The sequence below is a fragment of the Hemibagrus wyckioides genome, linkage group LG27 (assembly GCF_019097595.1).
Source record: "Hemibagrus wyckioides isolate EC202008001 linkage group LG27, SWU_Hwy_1.0, whole genome shotgun sequence".
NCBI classification, from domain to species: domain Eukaryota; kingdom Metazoa; phylum Chordata; class Actinopteri; order Siluriformes; family Bagridae; genus Hemibagrus; species Hemibagrus wyckioides.
The window spans coordinates 10,763,262-10,780,361 of record NC_080736.1 but is presented as its reverse complement, the minus strand read 5'-3'; the positions used below and the strand labels follow the sequence as shown (position 1 = coordinate 10,780,361).

The following is a 17,100-nucleotide window of genomic DNA, read 5'->3' as shown; positions in this document are numbered from 1 at the left end:
ATTTTTTTTTTTTTTTTTTTTTTTACATCATTTCATTTTATCCTATTTTATTTCACTTACATTCCATTACACATGTTCTTTTCTTTCTTTTTCGGCACTAAGTGTCCTGTGTTCTTTTTGTGTTGTCTTTCTTGTATTTATTGTCTTTTGCGCTGTCTTGTCTATGCTCTGTTTGCACCTAGCTGCACACTGTGCACTTTACGTGGCTAAGACAAACTTCTGTCCTAGCTCTGTGGTGTTGTTTTTATTTTTGTGTGTTGAACTCTTTGTTGTTGTATGTTTCTGTAGCACCAGGTCCTGGAGAAACGTTGTTTCATTTCACTATATACTGCGTCAGCTATATGTGGTTGAAATGACAATAAAGCTTCTTGAATCTTGAAGGTACAGTAATTAAGAGTACCAGTATTTGGTTCCTGTAAAAATATGCACTATTTTCAACACCTGGTGCTATATTACTTGAAGCTGAAGTGAAAGTAAAATCAGTGCTATACACTGTATAGCACTGATTGGCAGAGCTTAGTATTTAAAGTGATGGGCTACTGCTTGGAAGTAGTCCAACACCTTAAGGAATCTCCAGTCCACCAAGCTGCCACTGCTGGGTCCTTGAGCAATTGCTCAGTTGTATAAAATAATAAGTCGCTCTGGATAAGGGCGTCTGCCAAATTCCAGAAATGTAAATGTGTTTATATATATATATATATATAGAGAGAGAGAGAGAGAGAGAGAGAGAGGTGGTGTGGGGTTTCCAATCATTCATAAGACACACCTCATAGTATTTCAAAAGCCAGGTTGAACTGATTAAACATGTGGGATGAGGTGTGGCTCCTGCTTGATTGGAAGGAATACTGGACATAAACAGTATCTCAGTCCATCAGTGTATATAACCCAGACGTGTGTTGTGTTTTTTGTCCATAGTGGGGCGCTGTAGATTCACTTTGAGCTTTTTTGATGGGTGTTTCCTGGAGTGCATAACTTCAGGATTTAGGCAGGAACCCACTCTCTCACACACACCCAGGACATCAGGGAGGTTTTGGAGGAGGAGAAGAAGAAGAAAAAGTTTTTGGAGACTGCTGTGAAGAAGAAGCGAGGAGGCCACAGAAGCCCTCCGACGCCAGACTTTCAGGAAATACTACAAAAACTGACACAGAGGATATTGATAGAAACGGAGGATTTGTGTGAACTTCTGTGCAAACATGTCAACTTCAGATGAAGCAGACGGAATGCGGCCGCGATATGGCTGTGAGTATGCTTTAATACCCGTCTGGGGTTTTGCCTTTTTTATTGAGAGAGAGAGAGACTTTCTCTTTCGTCTCTATTTTCTAACCTTAGATCCACAAAACAACCCTAGGTTAGTTAAAAATAAAATAAAAAAAAGGTTAAAAAAATGCAGATATAATGTTGCAGTTACTTTTTTTGTGTGCAAAGTTACATCATTTCTCATGAGCTTATGACTGCATCAGCGTGGTGAAGCACTTCCGCATTTTACTGAACCTACTCTCTTAAGCAATTAACATCTGAAGTTTGTTTTAATCTACATAATCTAAATAATCTACCTAGTCAATAAATAAACAAATACATGTTATTTATTTTATTTTATTTTATTTTATTTTGTTTTATTTTATTTTATTTTATTTTATTTTATTTTAAATAGCTTAATCTCATTTATAATGGTGTGAGATCCTTGGTGTTGTATTAAATTTATTTATTTATTTATTTATTTATTTATTTATTTATTAATTACATAAACAACCTTTCATCCAGCCAAGCTGCAGAACTCCAAACTGTAGGACATTTTTAGACCAAAATGTTTTCTGTCTTTATCATGTATCTTTCACTTGGGTGCCTGAAGTACAACTTGCCTTAGCGTTTAAAGTAAAGCTTAGAAAACTACTACTAAAATTTATTTTTAAAGTGCAAAACACCACTGATTATGCAACCCAGAAAAAGTCGATTGGTATCTTTATCTGTCGGTACAGTCTTGAGTACAAGAAGAAGAAGAAATCGAGGAGTTGATTTACGTGACATAGGGTGAAGCTGATGCTTCATGATTGTGTGCTGTTTTAGTGCAAGGCCAGAGTCTCAGCCTGGACAGTGCATGGGACCGATTACGATTATATTAATATTAATATAAACACTAACGTTAACGTTACTCGGCGGTCTGCAGGGTGAAGATGATCTTGTGTTTAGATAACCGAGATAGTAAATGCTTTACATTCAGCTGCTGTTTGTCTAAGGGAAACAAATCTTTATCTTGGATTGTAAAAAGTAAAAAAAAAACAAACCTGCTTATCTCTTTCAGTCTGGAGTAATCTTTTTTTTTTTTTTCTTTAAGTAAATAAGTTGACACTGCAGGTGGGAAGTGAAGAAAGTGCTTCCTGTCTTTACTGATTTGAAGTGAAGGGGATTGATGAAGGGGACACACCTCTTGCTTTCTCTTCTCTCTGGTTGTCTTTTTGTTCGCTCTCTTTATTATATCACTGAATGTTTCTTTCACGGTCTCTGTTTTCCTCATTAAGCCTGTCTCTTTGTCTCTCTTCACCTCTCTTCTCTCTGTCTTTTCTCTACGTGACTCTTTTTTTCTTCTTGCTGCTCTCTTCATCTGTCTCTCTTTCTTTCTTTTGCAATTTTTTCCTCTGTGACTGTCTCTGTCTCTATCTTAATCTCCTTCCTTTCTCTCCTCTCCTCTCTTCACACTGTGTCTTTCTATCAGTCTGTCTCTCCCCTGTTTTCTATGTCTGTCTCTGTATCCCTCTCTTCTTTCTGTGTCTCTCTCTCTTCTCTCCGTGTGTCTCTCTCTCTTCTCTCCATGTCTCTCTCTCTCTTCTTTCCATGTCTCTCTCTCTCTCCCTCTCTCTCTCTCCTCTCTGTGTGTCTCTCTCTCTCTCTTCTCTCTCTGTATCTCTCTTTTTTTGTGGCTCATTTCAACATACTCTTTGGTTCATTATAAAAATCGTGTACACACTGATTCACCGCATTAGCTGCATGTTAACCTTTCACACTATCCTGAGTACAGTTTACAGTTAATCAACATAATTCTTTAGTAGAAGCAGAAAATATTCAAAAATACCAATCTTTGCTATATCCGGGCCCTTTTCCCCTTTTCTGAATCTGTTTCCTTAAAGTACTTCACAGAGAGAGACGTGTGTGCCATTGCCAAATTTTGCTGATAAACCTTGTGTTATCGCAGCACCGCAGTGTGATAAATTAGATTTTCACTGGCTTTGCACAAGCACTTAAATCATTTCAGCATGCAGGAACTACAAACCACTACCCTGCAGCTCAGAAATGTATCCTCATCTCACACATGTAAAAAATATATATATACATTTCTGAGTGTATTGTGTAATGTGTGTTTTTGTGTGGGTTCTCGTTGATCCACAGCCGTGCTGGATGGCGTGGAGCGGCTCACGGCCGAGGAGATGGACGAGCGGCGACAGCAGAACATGGCCTACGAGTACCTGTGCCACCTGGAAGAGGCCAAACGGTAAAGATCATTCCATCCCAATTAAATTGAACTCACTGCCTCTCGCTTTTTTCTTTCTGGTAAAGACGGTTAAGAGGCAGTTTTGTGTAACGTTTAGGCTGCTGCAGCTCACTTCTTTTTCTATTGTCCACAATATTAGTCAAATCAATGCTAGTCAAATGTTTGCAGAACAGTTCCTTTTTGTTTACAGATGTTGGGTTTTTCTACAGAACTTTATATAGTCTAGCAGTGCATGTGATGGAGAGTGGTGAAGTGAGGCAGAGGGGATTGTTGCTGCCTCACAGCTCCAGGGTCTCAGAGCTCAGATCACAGAATGAATGGGTTTCCTCTGGGTTTCTTCTATCTCTCAGAAACATCCTGGTTGGTGCATCGGCTACTCTTACATGATGTGAATGAGTATGAGTGTGTGAGGGAATGAATGAGTATGTGTGCATGCCTGTGTATGTTTGTGTGTGTGCGTGTGATCAAGAGAGAGATGTGTGTGTGTGTGTGTGTGCATGATCGAGAGAGATGTGTGTGTGTGTGTGTGATCACTAGAGAGAGAGAGATTTGTGTGTGTGTGAGCATGTGAGAGAGAGAGAGAGAGAGAGAGAGAGCGCGCTCAACATTGATAACGAGGAAAACTTTGAGCTATCAGTTTATCATCAGAAGACATTGTTTGCCTAAAGTATCCCGTGAGTTCAGTCGAGGTCTCCGACGTTTGGGACGCATCTCCTCCTGGAGTCTGATGTTTATGCAGCCCCTAAAATGATCCCAACTTCAATATGGCTGCTATTATTGTAGATAACAGATTTAGAAACCACATAAACAAGTCTGATAGTGAACAGCTCAACATGCTACAGCCGTTATTCCCCCATCGTATATAATTACGCACAGGGTTTTATTTAGGAAAAAGTTCTGTAGAATATAGTAGTCAAAGTTAAATGCATGCTGTAGAGAAAAACAGGGTTTATAGTGTGTGTGTGTGTGTGTGTGGTAATTGTGGAGGGAGAGCTGTTTCTTGCTGGACAGTTAACACTCGTGCAGGTGGAGAAGCTGAGCTGAAAATTAGCACACGATCATGTGGTTTACAGACTGCAATCAATCTTGTGTAATATGTAAAATGCTTTTATAAATTCTATAGCATGCCGAGTCTTTATGTAGAGTGTATATGCACTCTGTGTAAAGACTCCTGCACTCACTCGCACTCTCACACACATGCTATCACGCACACACACACACACATGCACACACATGCACATGCGTGTTTTACACTCAGTGAGTTCAAGAGGAAGTGAGTCATACTCTGTTGATTTTGAGTATCTCCCAGTGTAACCATAGAAACCCTTGGTTGTCATAGCGACTGGTTCCGGTGTCTGTGTGTCAAAGGTAATGAATGTATAAGCAGAGAGAGAGAGAGAGTACATAGTACTTCATTCCTCTGCTAATTGTACTTGAATCTATAGTAATAGGAAATTGCAGTGGTGTTTTGGATAAATGTACACAATATAATATTTGCACCATGTGTTGCTGAGCAGCCAAGACACATTAAAGCTAATAATCGGTTTCATTCATTCAGTCTTTTCTAAAAAATTTTCTGTAATTGCATTCCCAAATCTTTTTCTACTTTTTTCCGCTACAGTTATTTCTTCAGACTTTGAAAGCTTGGGGCTTAGAAAATAAAAACCCTCTGAAATTACACTAAGATTAATAAACAGAAAGGTATTACATATTTCCAAGATGGCTGCCTCGCTAACACGAAGGCTTCCAGCTACAAGGTGAAGTTTGCGTATCATTTCCAGAAAGAGCATCAGCAGGTCTGCATCATGTTACTTGAAAAAAAAATTCTGTAAAAGGGTTTTTTTTTTTTTTTTGGAATAGATGAGATGGACATCTGTTATTATTTATTCACTTCTAGCTTGTAATTGAGGTGATGATGTAAATATGCAAATGCCGGACTCCAAACATGTTCTCGACCTCTCTTCCAGAACACTTTCACCTGTTCATTGTCTGCTTTGGACTACCCAAACATTTCACAATCCCCTTCCTTTGGATTCCCCCTGAATCATATTTCACATTTCCTCTACAGCTGTTTAACCTGGCACTGTTGTAAATATATGTACAGAAGAACGTTTCAGACCAGAACTAAACCAAGCAGCTGTCAATGGTTTTCTTTCTTTCTTTCTTTCTTTCTTTCTTTCTTTCTTTCTTTCTTTCTTTCTTTCTTTCTTTCTTTCTTTCTTTCTTTCTTTCTTTCTTTCTTTCTTTCTTTCTTTCTTTCTTTCTTTCTTTCCTTCTTTCTTTCTTTCCTTCTTTCTTTCCTTCTTTCTTTCCTTCTTTCTTTCTTTCCTTCTTTCTTTCTTTCCTTCTTTCTTTCTTTCCTTCTTTCTTTCTTTCCTTCTTTCTTTCCTTCTTTCCTTCCTTCCTTCCTTCCTTCCTGCAAAAATGACTAATCATTTTCTTGAATCTTAAACTTAATTATAATATTAAAATGGGCCAGAAATAATATTGATAAGACTATTCATCTAAGATTATTACTAAGATTATTAATTAATAAGATTATAATTAATTACAGCTTTACATATTCATATTCTATTGCCAGATAGTTGTATTCCTTACAGAAGTTAACAAAATAATCTCCCAATAGAACAAGAACATTTAAAGCTTAAAAACAGAAAATGTGTCTAGAAATAGCTTTAATAATCTTATTTATTTGTAAGTAATAATAATAATAAGAAGAAGAATTTTTGGTAAAATTTGTTTTTTTAATTATATTAATTATACTTGTTTAGCACACTAAATATTATTTATTAATAAAATATAATAAATATCAGTCATTTATAATGAATAAAATGGTATAATCGATGAATTAAAAAATAAAATTCTAATTTTTTTTTAGAATATTTTTTATAACTTATAATAATAATCATTTTATTCAGCATACAGTGATAGTGAAACCGTGTTATTTTTAGACTGGCTTACTGTAGTATGAAAATACCTCAGTTCAGTAAAAGTAGAACCTTCCACACTGATGATTACAGACGTCTGAAACACGGTTATGTTCGCTATGATTAAATAACCTCTTGTCTGCCTTCTCATGTCCCAGCTGTAAACAATGTGTCCAAATGTGAGAACTCCAGTTATAGCACTACAACTCGAGCCTGATTTCTGTGCACAGCTCTTAAGAATGTCAACTTTCCCTGTTAAGGCTTGGCTCTGAAGCCTGGAATGCACGCAGTATGTGGTCATGCGTAATGCTCTGCATGCTAGTATGAAGAGAATTCACCTGCAGGTGCAATAACACTGAGAAACAAAAAAGCCTGCGTGCTACTTTGCTCACTCTGTGCTGCACCTGTAAATAGGTGTGGAATATCTCGTGTTAATCTGACGTTGGTCTTGTGATTTTGTTCTGCGTGTTTGTGTGTATGTGACTGTCCTTGATGTAGCGTGTTGTCATTTAGCTGTGTAGTGCAGATCAGTCTGCCTTGGTATCCCTACATGTGCTGCTTTTTTATTGGCAGAACTGTTCCAAAGGGAAACCCTGTTTACTTGATTCACGGGGAACGTTAACACGGCTTGTTTGCTGTTTAGATACGGTGTTTAAATAGTATTCATTATAATACAGAAGAATAAAATGTTTAAAACTATTATAGCAGATGTGGTGACATTAATATAATTTGGGCAAGAATGCAGTAATGATGGCTATCTATTTCTAAGAGTTTATGGCAAAAGGTATGCAGTAATATGAAAATTTCATATCATGATCCTGTGATCAGGGCTGATGTGTTGATCAGGCTTTTTTTCCCACAATATTGAGCAATCATAGTGACAGATCATTCGCTTACATGCTAAGTCTTGAAAATGAAATCAGTGTTTCTTCGGTATTTCATGAGACTCATTTTTTTTTAAATGATACGGACAAAATGAAAGCATGCCACTGCAGTATACGGTCAAAAACCGAGCAACGTTTACCAGAGATCACTTTTTAATTATAGGACACATTTAACATTGTAGTGTCTGCGAAGCAAGATAATTCTTGTTATGGCTTTTATATAGCAGCTATAAACAGAAACAAAATCCCACAGCTTCTCATGTTACACAGTAATCCCATAACACAAACTCCTTTATTTTTGGGAGTCTTACTGACTGTACTGACACTGGAGGCTCCTCCCATAAATGTTAAACTATGAGTCTTAGAATATGTGGAGCATCTGCTGGCCCCTGTGCATTAAGCTGTTACTATAGACACAGTGATGGTATATTGGAATAAGTGTGTTTAGTATAAACCATTGTGTTCAGAGCCGTGCTATTACAGACAATTAATCAACACTTTCTAACCAATCAGAATCGAGATCTCTTTGGAATAATGCACTATATTGCCAAAAGGCTCGCAGTCTCCACTCTAATTCATTCCAAAGGTGTTTTATCAGGTTGAGGTCAGGACTTTGTGCAGGCCAGTCCAGTTCCTTCACACCAAACTCATTTATCCATGTCTTTATGGACCTTGCTCTGGTCACTGGTGTGCAGTCATGTTAGAACAGGAAGGGGTCATCCCCAAACTATTCCCACAAAGTTGGGAGCATGAAATTGTCCAAAATGTCTTGGTATGCTGAAGCATTAAGAGTTCCTTTCACTGGAGCTAAGGGGCTGAGCCCAACACCTGAAAAACAATACGATTTGGATGGGTGTCCCAAAACTTTTGGCAATATAGTGTATTTAATTGCAAACTCATGATTCGTAATGCTGTATGTACTGATGATCAAGCACAGGTTTTTATGTTTTGTGATAGTTGTTTATGAGTCTCTTTTCTGAGCAGTTCAACTGCTCACTGGACTGTACTTCAGAAAAATCCTCCAGTTTCTTCACATTCTTGATTTGTCCAGCATCTGCATATTTGACCCCTTTCCAGCAGCAGCTGTATGATGTTGAAACCCATCGTTTTTTTACACTGAGAGACTCGTACACAGCTATTACAAAAAGTGCCAACAATCACTGCTGCTCAAGAAGCCCAGAGAATGCATTAAGAGCCGGGGGAAGATATTGCTACAGAAGATATTGACATGCCTCCTAGTAGACAAAATGGTAATAATAATGTTCAAAAGTTAACACCCCCTGGCTATTAATGAATTGGGTATTGTATTAATGTGTATATAATACACACTTGCACTCCACTTGTCCCACTTATGTTTCTGTACTGTTTATGAAACTGCGCATCTCGAGAATCATATCGAGAAGCCAGTAGGGTGGTTAGGTGGGTAGTTTGGTGGGTAATCTGGCATGCGACGTGTGGTCTCAGCAGTCAGGCTACCCACTAGTCAGCATATTGCACTTTCATTTTGTTTTGCTGTTAAATTGCAGGTTACTGTACAAAAAAAACAAACAGAAAAACAGCACTGTATGCAGACGCAAATGGACCAGAGATTTTTTTTGAAAAAAAGCACCACTTTTGTATTTGTATTGTTAGTGTAACATGGAATTTTTTGTTGTTGTTAAGCCTTCTGTTGTTCAGGTAAAGAGTGAGGTGTGGTGTGTCCATCACTCACACAGTACTTCCTGTTTAATGATAGTCTTCCCTTCCAGGTAAATACCAAGTTCTTAGTTTTGGCATTACAAACTGTCCTAATGCTGTCTATTATATGCAAAAAAACGAGTGTTTGTACAGGTTGTCATGGTTTCTCAGACATTTTACATGGTGGGGTTTTTTTTCTTTTTCTTTCAAGATGTCATGTGGAAGATATGAGTTTGTGTTTGTGCTGTTTTTCCACAAGCCTGTACAGATATAGTACATTTCTGACTAATGGACTGAAAAACTCTCATGAGTGAGAAAATATACATCTCTCTTTAAACAGATAAAGAGTGAAGCGTCCGGGCAAATTAATGTAAAGTTTTTCTGATTGCTTACCCTCTATCCTGTGATGTAACATTTCTGTCCTGATGGGAGTGGACCGGTCAGATTGGTTTGGTGAATATGAAAATGATCGCATGCTGTGGTCTTCAGTCACCAGATCTGAACCCAGCTGCGTTCACACATACAGCAACTCACAGCGACAAAGTGACCAGAGATCATTTATTTTCATTTTCAATGAGAGTTGCTGATCTTGAGCAACCTCCACTAGATGTGGGCGTGGCCAGTGACGAGACAAAGTTGAGAAAAGATGAATTTACAGAGTGACTCGGTGCTGCAGCTAGAGACAGAAGAGTGACATGAGCTTCTCCTTCACCTCGTGTGATATTATGCATATATATATATATATAAAATGCTAAATTTTAGTTTTATTTTAGGGACAGGAAACTGATTTGGAATGCTAGTTGTGCCACCCACTGATAATGGTTGTTGCTATGGCAACCAGTAATAGCAGCGCCTACAGGTCACTTTATAGTACAGTAATCTAGACTAGTGAAATGCAGTGATAAAAATCAACGTATATGTGAAAGCAGTATAAGGGGAATTTTACAGCGAGGTGCTAGACAGAACTCTCTAACATTATCGGCAGAGGGAAAGTCTTTTGAGTAACTAGTCTAGTACTGATCCACAGAGCTGTGCAAGCAGGGTACACTTTTATAAAGACACGTTGTTGTTGTTTGACTTGAATTGTACACTGATGATAAACTATTTACTCAAATTTTCGTTGGGATTTTATCATGGTTTGATTTGAGCTGTATGATAGCGTCTGATAAGAGAGGAATTCGGCTGTCAAACAACAATTTATTCAAGATCATAAAAGGGGAACCTGGCTAGCCTGTTTCTTCTTTTTCTCTGCTATGTGCATTACCTCTGATTACAAAAACAGTTTTGTGTAATTTCCTGTTATGTGGTGATAAGTACTAGGGCTCTGCGACGGACAATGCAGAGGTTGTGTACTTTCACTACAGTGTGGGTGCAAACTAGCTTTTTAATATCAATTAAACACTTGTCTTATGGCCTCTGGCATAACGGTGTCCTGTTTATTTCTTGTGTAAACATTGCTCTGGAAAAATGTCCTTCCCTGGTATATTCTAACCATAAACCTTTTAGATAATGATCGCAAACATTGCTCATAGAGACTTTCCTCAAGCTTGGATGATTTAATATTACCTCTAGGTTGCTTGGCTGCGGTAGTGAAGCCAGGGCACATCAGTAGGGAGTGTGTAAAGCTCGGGCCTGTTTGAACAGCACAGCTCAGCAAAACACGAAACTCCCAAAGCTTACCCTTCCGGTTTTGAGGTAAAATATGACTAGTGATCTTAGGAGGTGATATCGGTGATGTGAGGCCTTGGTTGCGCCTTGAGGAAAAATCTGCAGTGTTAGGCCACTCGGTGACGACTGGCTGTGATGTCAGATTTGATGTCCGGTGTGGAATAAACATGAATCTTTTAGAATGTAAAAGCTACCTTGCGTGCAGATGTATGCAGACACACTGGAGAATAGTGCAACAGCAAGATTAGTTTAAAGTCCATAACCTCTGGATTTCAGGTTGTATACAAAGAAAATAAACATATTAGGTAATCTACCGTTTAGGTATGCTTAGGTAATCTACTGTTGGAATGGAAGAAATGATCGATGAAGTAATCCACCTTGTTCATGTTCATTGTTTCACATGTGGTTAAGATTGAGGCTTATTCAGGATGTTTAACATCACACAAGATAACTGAGGATGCTAAAATATTTTGATGTCATTCTGCTTTGAAAGAGAGAGACGTGAGAGCTGCTAGCATGTATGTACCAGCCAGAGCCGGTGTCTCTGCTTTGTGGCTGAAACACTGCTGCTTGCACATTTAATTCCCCAGAGCACACTCGCTTGTTTGAGCAGGAAAGGGCACACGCCCTCATGTTTGTCTACCCCCTCCCTTCATCCCTTCATCCTCCCTCTCTCTCTCTCTCTTGCTGGCCTGCTAATTGTCTGAATCTCAGGCTGACTTATTTAGCTGCGGGTTGACCCGCTCATCCGGGCCTCGAGTGTCAACCCATGTTTAGTTTATCATCCATTTTCTGCGTGAGAGTGTGTGGGAGTGAGATAATGTCACTTCTGGTCCAGTGAAAGGCTCTTTGCACTTTATCCATAGAGCGTACAGCTCTGGTCACAGCTGTGTTACTGATCTGTGTGAGCTTGCAGGTCACAGCTGTGTTACCAATCAAAAAAACAGGCCCTCGGTCTGTCGAGCAGAACAGTTACCATATTTTCTGGACAAAAGATTCTTTCAGAGTGTAAAATTTGTCTGCTTTAAAAACGAGTGGCGGAAAAATCAATTCTTGGTGCATTGCGATTCTTCTTTGAAAAGATCCGCATCAAGGCACGATGCGACTCCGAGACACCGATTTTCCAAGAAAGTATGTCAGCTTCATATATTAACATATACACATAATATATTAGTCACTATAGCTACAAGGTCGGTCCATGGCTGTCAATGAAAATATAGTCAAATCATGCGGTGTCTAAAAATGACCACACCCTTTACAATAAGTCGCTTTGCTATACAAGCAAAAAAATGAAACGCAGCAGGACATGGCGTAATGAGAAAATAATCAACAACATAGTGATGCGCTGTCAGTTTTTTATTCCTCTTATGCCACAGCAATTTAACAATCATTAAACCAAAGAAAGCGAAGTTTTACTTTTTAATCCCTTTGTGGTTACATTTAATATTGGGCAATGTTTGTGGAAAAAGTTTAGTATTTTTATCACCTATGTTGTGGTTAAAGGCATCATTGTGGTCAAAAACATCATCCCCTGAATTTCTGTTGAAGTTAATAAGAAAAAAATGTTGCAACTTGTTGACAGTCCTAAGAAGCTGTGAAAACCACAGTCCACTGTGCTATAGATCTTCCCATGCCAGAAAGCTTCTGACTTATGAAACATCAATGCCGAAGTCTCTGTCCATAAATATAATATTAACAACTTTTTTTTTTGTTGTTCGTTAAATAACACATAACTTGTCTATCTAAGTTCATGTCAGTGAGCTGAGTGTAGTGTAGAATATATGTTCCTATCAGAGTAGCCTGATGCTTCTCTTCAGACTGGTTTCACAGAAAGCACATTTCAGACTAAAGGACTAACTTCTCCTTTGCAAGTGTTAACCTGCGACTACTAAAGAGAAGTGGCATGCATGTCAAGAACGTTTGGGTAAAGAGAGCAGGCGAAAGTGTGAAGGAAAGCCAGATGAGAGATGATGAGATATACAGAAGAGTTAACCTGATCACAGGATCCTGGTGAGAGATGAGTCTGAAAGATCAGCGAGCGCTAGGATTTCCCTGCTGGTTCTTTTGAGAGTTCTTTTGTTTCTCTTTAGCTCCTGTATTTGTTTCTCTTGATGTCTCTTATTATTTTGCTGTCTCTCTCTCACTCGGGTGTGGCTTGCGGTCTGGTCTGGTATGGCATTACTGTGCGGGAATCTGAACAACACGGTGTTTCCACTCGGTCATTTCCACTCGGGCGTTTCTGCATGGCATGTAGCATCACACCAGAGCTGAAATTCAGTGTCAAACTGAAGAAGAAAAGAAGGAGATATGATGATGACAGGTGTGTCTCTCACCTCGATATTTCACTGTAGTCAGATAACTCTTACCACAGATTTGCCTCACTCGCTCGTATGAAGACACAGATGCAGACACACCCATTCCTTAAACTCTATCAGGACCTAGATTTCTTTTTCCTCACCTTTACATTGTAAGTCATAATAATTCTGATTTCTCCTGCGTCTCCACCCCTCGCTCTGTGCTGCGATCTGATTGGTGGATTGGTAAGCAGATAAACCACAGTCTTTGAAGTCCTTTATATAAGCAAGGAAATGACTGTTTGTGCTCTGCAGCCATGGAATGCTCAAGAAGTGAGAGGGGGAAAAATGTAAGCCTTGAAATGAATAATTCAGCCAGAAATGACTTTTCTAAAAAAAAAAAAAATTTTAAATGTTATAAATTTTTCCAATGATCTCAACATTTTTGGTGTGTGAGGTTTGCTTCTTTAGTTTTTTTTTTATTAGTGCTGCTAGGCTAATAAATAAAAGAAGTAACATTTGTGAATAAATATAAGAAATGCATTTTTGGAGCTTTGTATTCTGATACTAAAATAAAGGGTCAAAGCTTTGCTAGGTTTGTTAGCCTAGTAGACTGCAAACATTCCATAGTTGTATTTATTTTTCTCCAATTTTACACAGTTTATTTTCTTTTTTCGGTAGAACTCTTCCCCGATCTGCTGCACTAACAACATTGAGTGTTGCTGGAGTTTGAGCTCCGTTTTCTGCTTTTAGAAAACATGATGCATTAAGCGAAATCCTCCTTGGACACTTTCGTTGCTCTAACCTCTTCCTATTAGACTGACCCCTGAACTGTGTGACTTACACTTTTCCTGCCTCACACAAAAAGGAAGCCACCCACCAGATGCAGTTTCACAGCCACCTTAACATTGTCTCATCAGATATCATTCCTCTTCCACTTAACTCATAATTAGAAACAGACCCAGCCTTGGTTGTAGCTCCTGGCATATGTCTTCATCTTGGAATCAAATTGGTGAAGCCGTGCTCATGGCAGTGACTAATTAATGGATGTGTGTGTGGGTGTGTGTGTATGGGTCCAGTCGGGTGTGTCCCTTATAAAAATCCATTAGTGTGTAAATGTCAGTACGAGAGAGTGAAAGGACGACTGTTTCCAGTAGAGCTGAAAGGCTGGGAGTTTGTCTTTCTGAATGTGGAGTCTGTGTGAGACCGGGGTGCAGGGATACTCTGGGTGGAGGGCCTGATCTAACACTGTGCTGTGTGTGTAAGTGCAGGTCGTTTTAGCTGCCAGCTGCTAGCTCAAGCGTTTAGGAGCAGAAGACTCCAACTCACCAAGGATAATTGTGGTGTTTCTGTAGAAATGTCTGGTGAGGGGTTTGGTGTTTCTGAAGTTGCTGCATGTGAGATTCATTAGTCCTGAGACGAGGTGAAGAGGAATCCTTCTGGGAAAAGCAGAAAATAGGTTACATTTTTACAGATGGAGTGCCGTAATTCACCCCCCAAGTAGAAGTTGCTTGAAATCACTTGAAATTCTTCAGCAACTTAACAGTACACAATAAACTTTTGTAAACATTAACATCTGCCCCGACATCTGTAAGGAATGTTCAGTTACTGCATGTAATATTTAAAACAAACAGAAACAACAGAAAGAAGTGAAGAAGTGAAACTTGCTTTTCTTGGAAGTTCTTGGATATATTGGGGTAGTTGTTGAATTCGATCAAATAAATGATTAAAATGTGTGACTTTTTAACAAATTCAGCTTTAAGTGTATAAATGAATATCACGACTCACAAATACTTTTTGACTCAATTTACTCCTTGAACCAGTCCGATGGTTTGTGTGTGTGTGGTCTGACGTTTCTTTAATTCCCTACTCATAATTTTAGTTCCTACCTGTAAAGTAGTGTCATTTAAGTAAGTGACATGAGTGACCTAATGCCAGTTTGTGTGAACTCAGGGTAAGATAGGTTTGAGTAAAAGTCAATGGAGGTTTGAGTAGAGGTTTGGTGAGGTTTGAGTAAAAGTTGAGAGGTTTGAGTAGAGGTTTGGTGAGGTTTGAGTAAAGGTTTCATGAGGTTTGAGTAATGGTTAAGAAGTTTGAGTGAAAGTTTAGTGAAGTTTGAGTAAAGGTTTAGTGTGGTTTGAGTAAAGTTTAAGAGAGGTTTGAGTAAAAGTTAAGTGAGGTTTTTGTTTGTCAAATAAATGTTTGTCTGTGGTTAATGCCTCTGCCTTATAGATGCTATAAACTGTTTTTGTATTGATTTCAGTATGCCAGAGACATAAGCCTTACATATCCTTCATGTCTTTATTTTAGTATCATAAAGAATTTTTTTTTTGCCAGTTTCAGTGTTTTCTCCACAGTCAGCAGAAATGTTGTTTCGAAGGTTATTTGGCCGATTCAGCACTTGTGCAATATTGTAAAATTGTTATGAAACTGTAAGAGTTTCATTGGTCAGAATCTTACAGATTTGTTGTTGACTGATGCAGTGGTGTTGAGCTGAAACCACTGTGAGCTATTAAAAGCATGGACCTAGCAGGATCTGACTACTGGGTCTGACTACACACTTTGTCAGACAAAAGAAGAATTCTTATCCTGTTACGAGGATATTTCGGAAGTCCAAGAACGATAGATTTGAGTACACTCCAGTTAGGGTTTGTATGAATACTAAAATAAGAGATCTGGTTCAGACTAAACGATCAGGCTCTCACATTTTCTCAGTAAAATAATATAATATGATCAGGGAACACCTCAGGCGTGTGAGGTAACAGTAGACCAGGCACTGCAGTCATGGAAACAGACAAATGCTGAGAATCTCGCAGGACACATAAGACTGCAGTAATATTAGAGGAATGCTGTTTGCTGTCTGCTGGTTCTTGTTCAGATAATGAAAGTATGTGGATGACATTTGGTGTAGGGTTATGGTAAGGTCATCTAATCTTGACTTTCTGTAGCTGTGTTTAGTAATAATGGGAAGTGATCTCTTATTGTTTATATCTGATTGCTGTTTGGTTCTGTATTTTGTGCTTCATCATGTTATGGCATTTACAACATACCCGAGTCTCACTAGACGTACTTTGTCTTGGTATAAATAGCAGTCAGCACATGCAAGTTTCAGATGCAGATCCAAGTAGCTAAGGTTATAAATGTATTAATGTAATCTGATCATTACAAACCAACACAGTGTTTATATTTCCCACACTCAGAGCCGACTGTTAAAGCCTTAAGCTTTCAATCCTGTTATTTAAATCATTATTTAAAACGCAGTGCCTTGTATTATTGGCATCAGTACAAATCTTCATGCTTTCCGTGTGTGTGTGTGTGTGTGTGTGTGTGTGTGTGTGTGTGTGTGTGTGTATGTGTGCGCAGCTGGATGGAGGCCTGTTTGGATGAGGAGCTTCCCCCCACCACTGAACTGGAGGAAGGTCTCAGAAACGGTGTCTACCTGGCAAAACTGGGCAACTTTTTCGCCCCACACGTTGTCTCCTTGAAGAGGATCTATGACCGTGAACAGACACGCTACAAGGTGAGAACAGAGGGGAGAAAAGATGAAAGTGATAACATATTTATTATATCACACTTGAGGAATTCATGCTTTTTTTTAATTCTTTGCTTGTAGGCAACTGGACTCCACTTTAGACACACAGACAATGTGATCCAGTGGCTGAATGCTATGGCTGATAAAGGCCTTCCCAAGGTAAGAAGTGTGGCTGATGGATGACATCTTTAGGAAAACGGTTGATGGGGAAATGCTTACTAGCTAATAAAATAGCTTCTTAGCGGTGATTTTGATTCTCTGTGTTTACTCATAGTAAGTTATAGCATCATCATATTGAACTGCTTAATATAACTGATCGAGAAATGCCACAATACCAAAATTAAAAACAACCAAACCTGTCAGTAGCTTAGTATGCTATATTAATGCAGAAAACAGCAAAAAAGATTTATTCTTTTACTGATTGGGAAACCTAAACATTGTGTAAAGATATAATGTTGTTCTCACTGAGTATGAGGAAGCAGAGTATTCCAGCATTAAAAAGCCCCAAGTTGCATAAATACTCCTTTTGTCTAGCGCCTGTCACACAACCTTGCACAAATTTTTGTTACTTTTTACCTCAAATTGTTTTCTCAGCCAAGGGATAGTTAGGGTTAGAGTTAATAAGGATAAAAAG

At 38.6% G+C, this 17,100-nt stretch overlaps 1 protein-coding gene across 1 annotated transcript in view; it reads left to right on the top strand.

Annotated features, from left to right (window-relative positions):
* Positions 1-990: 990 nt before the first annotated feature.
* Positions 991-17,100, top strand: part of iqgap1 (IQ motif containing GTPase activating protein 1) — a 39,287-nt gene continuing 23,177 nt past the window's right edge. Inside the window, exons 1-4 of the mRNA XM_058382143.1 lie at positions 991-1,239; positions 3,382-3,484; positions 16,298-16,454; positions 16,548-16,625. Of these exons, the coding sequence (XP_058238126.1) occupies positions 1,194-1,239; positions 3,382-3,484; positions 16,298-16,454; positions 16,548-16,625 (384 nt within the window). The 5' untranslated portion in view covers positions 991-1,193. The remainder of the gene's footprint in view (positions 1,240-3,381; positions 3,485-16,297; positions 16,455-16,547; positions 16,626-17,100) is intronic.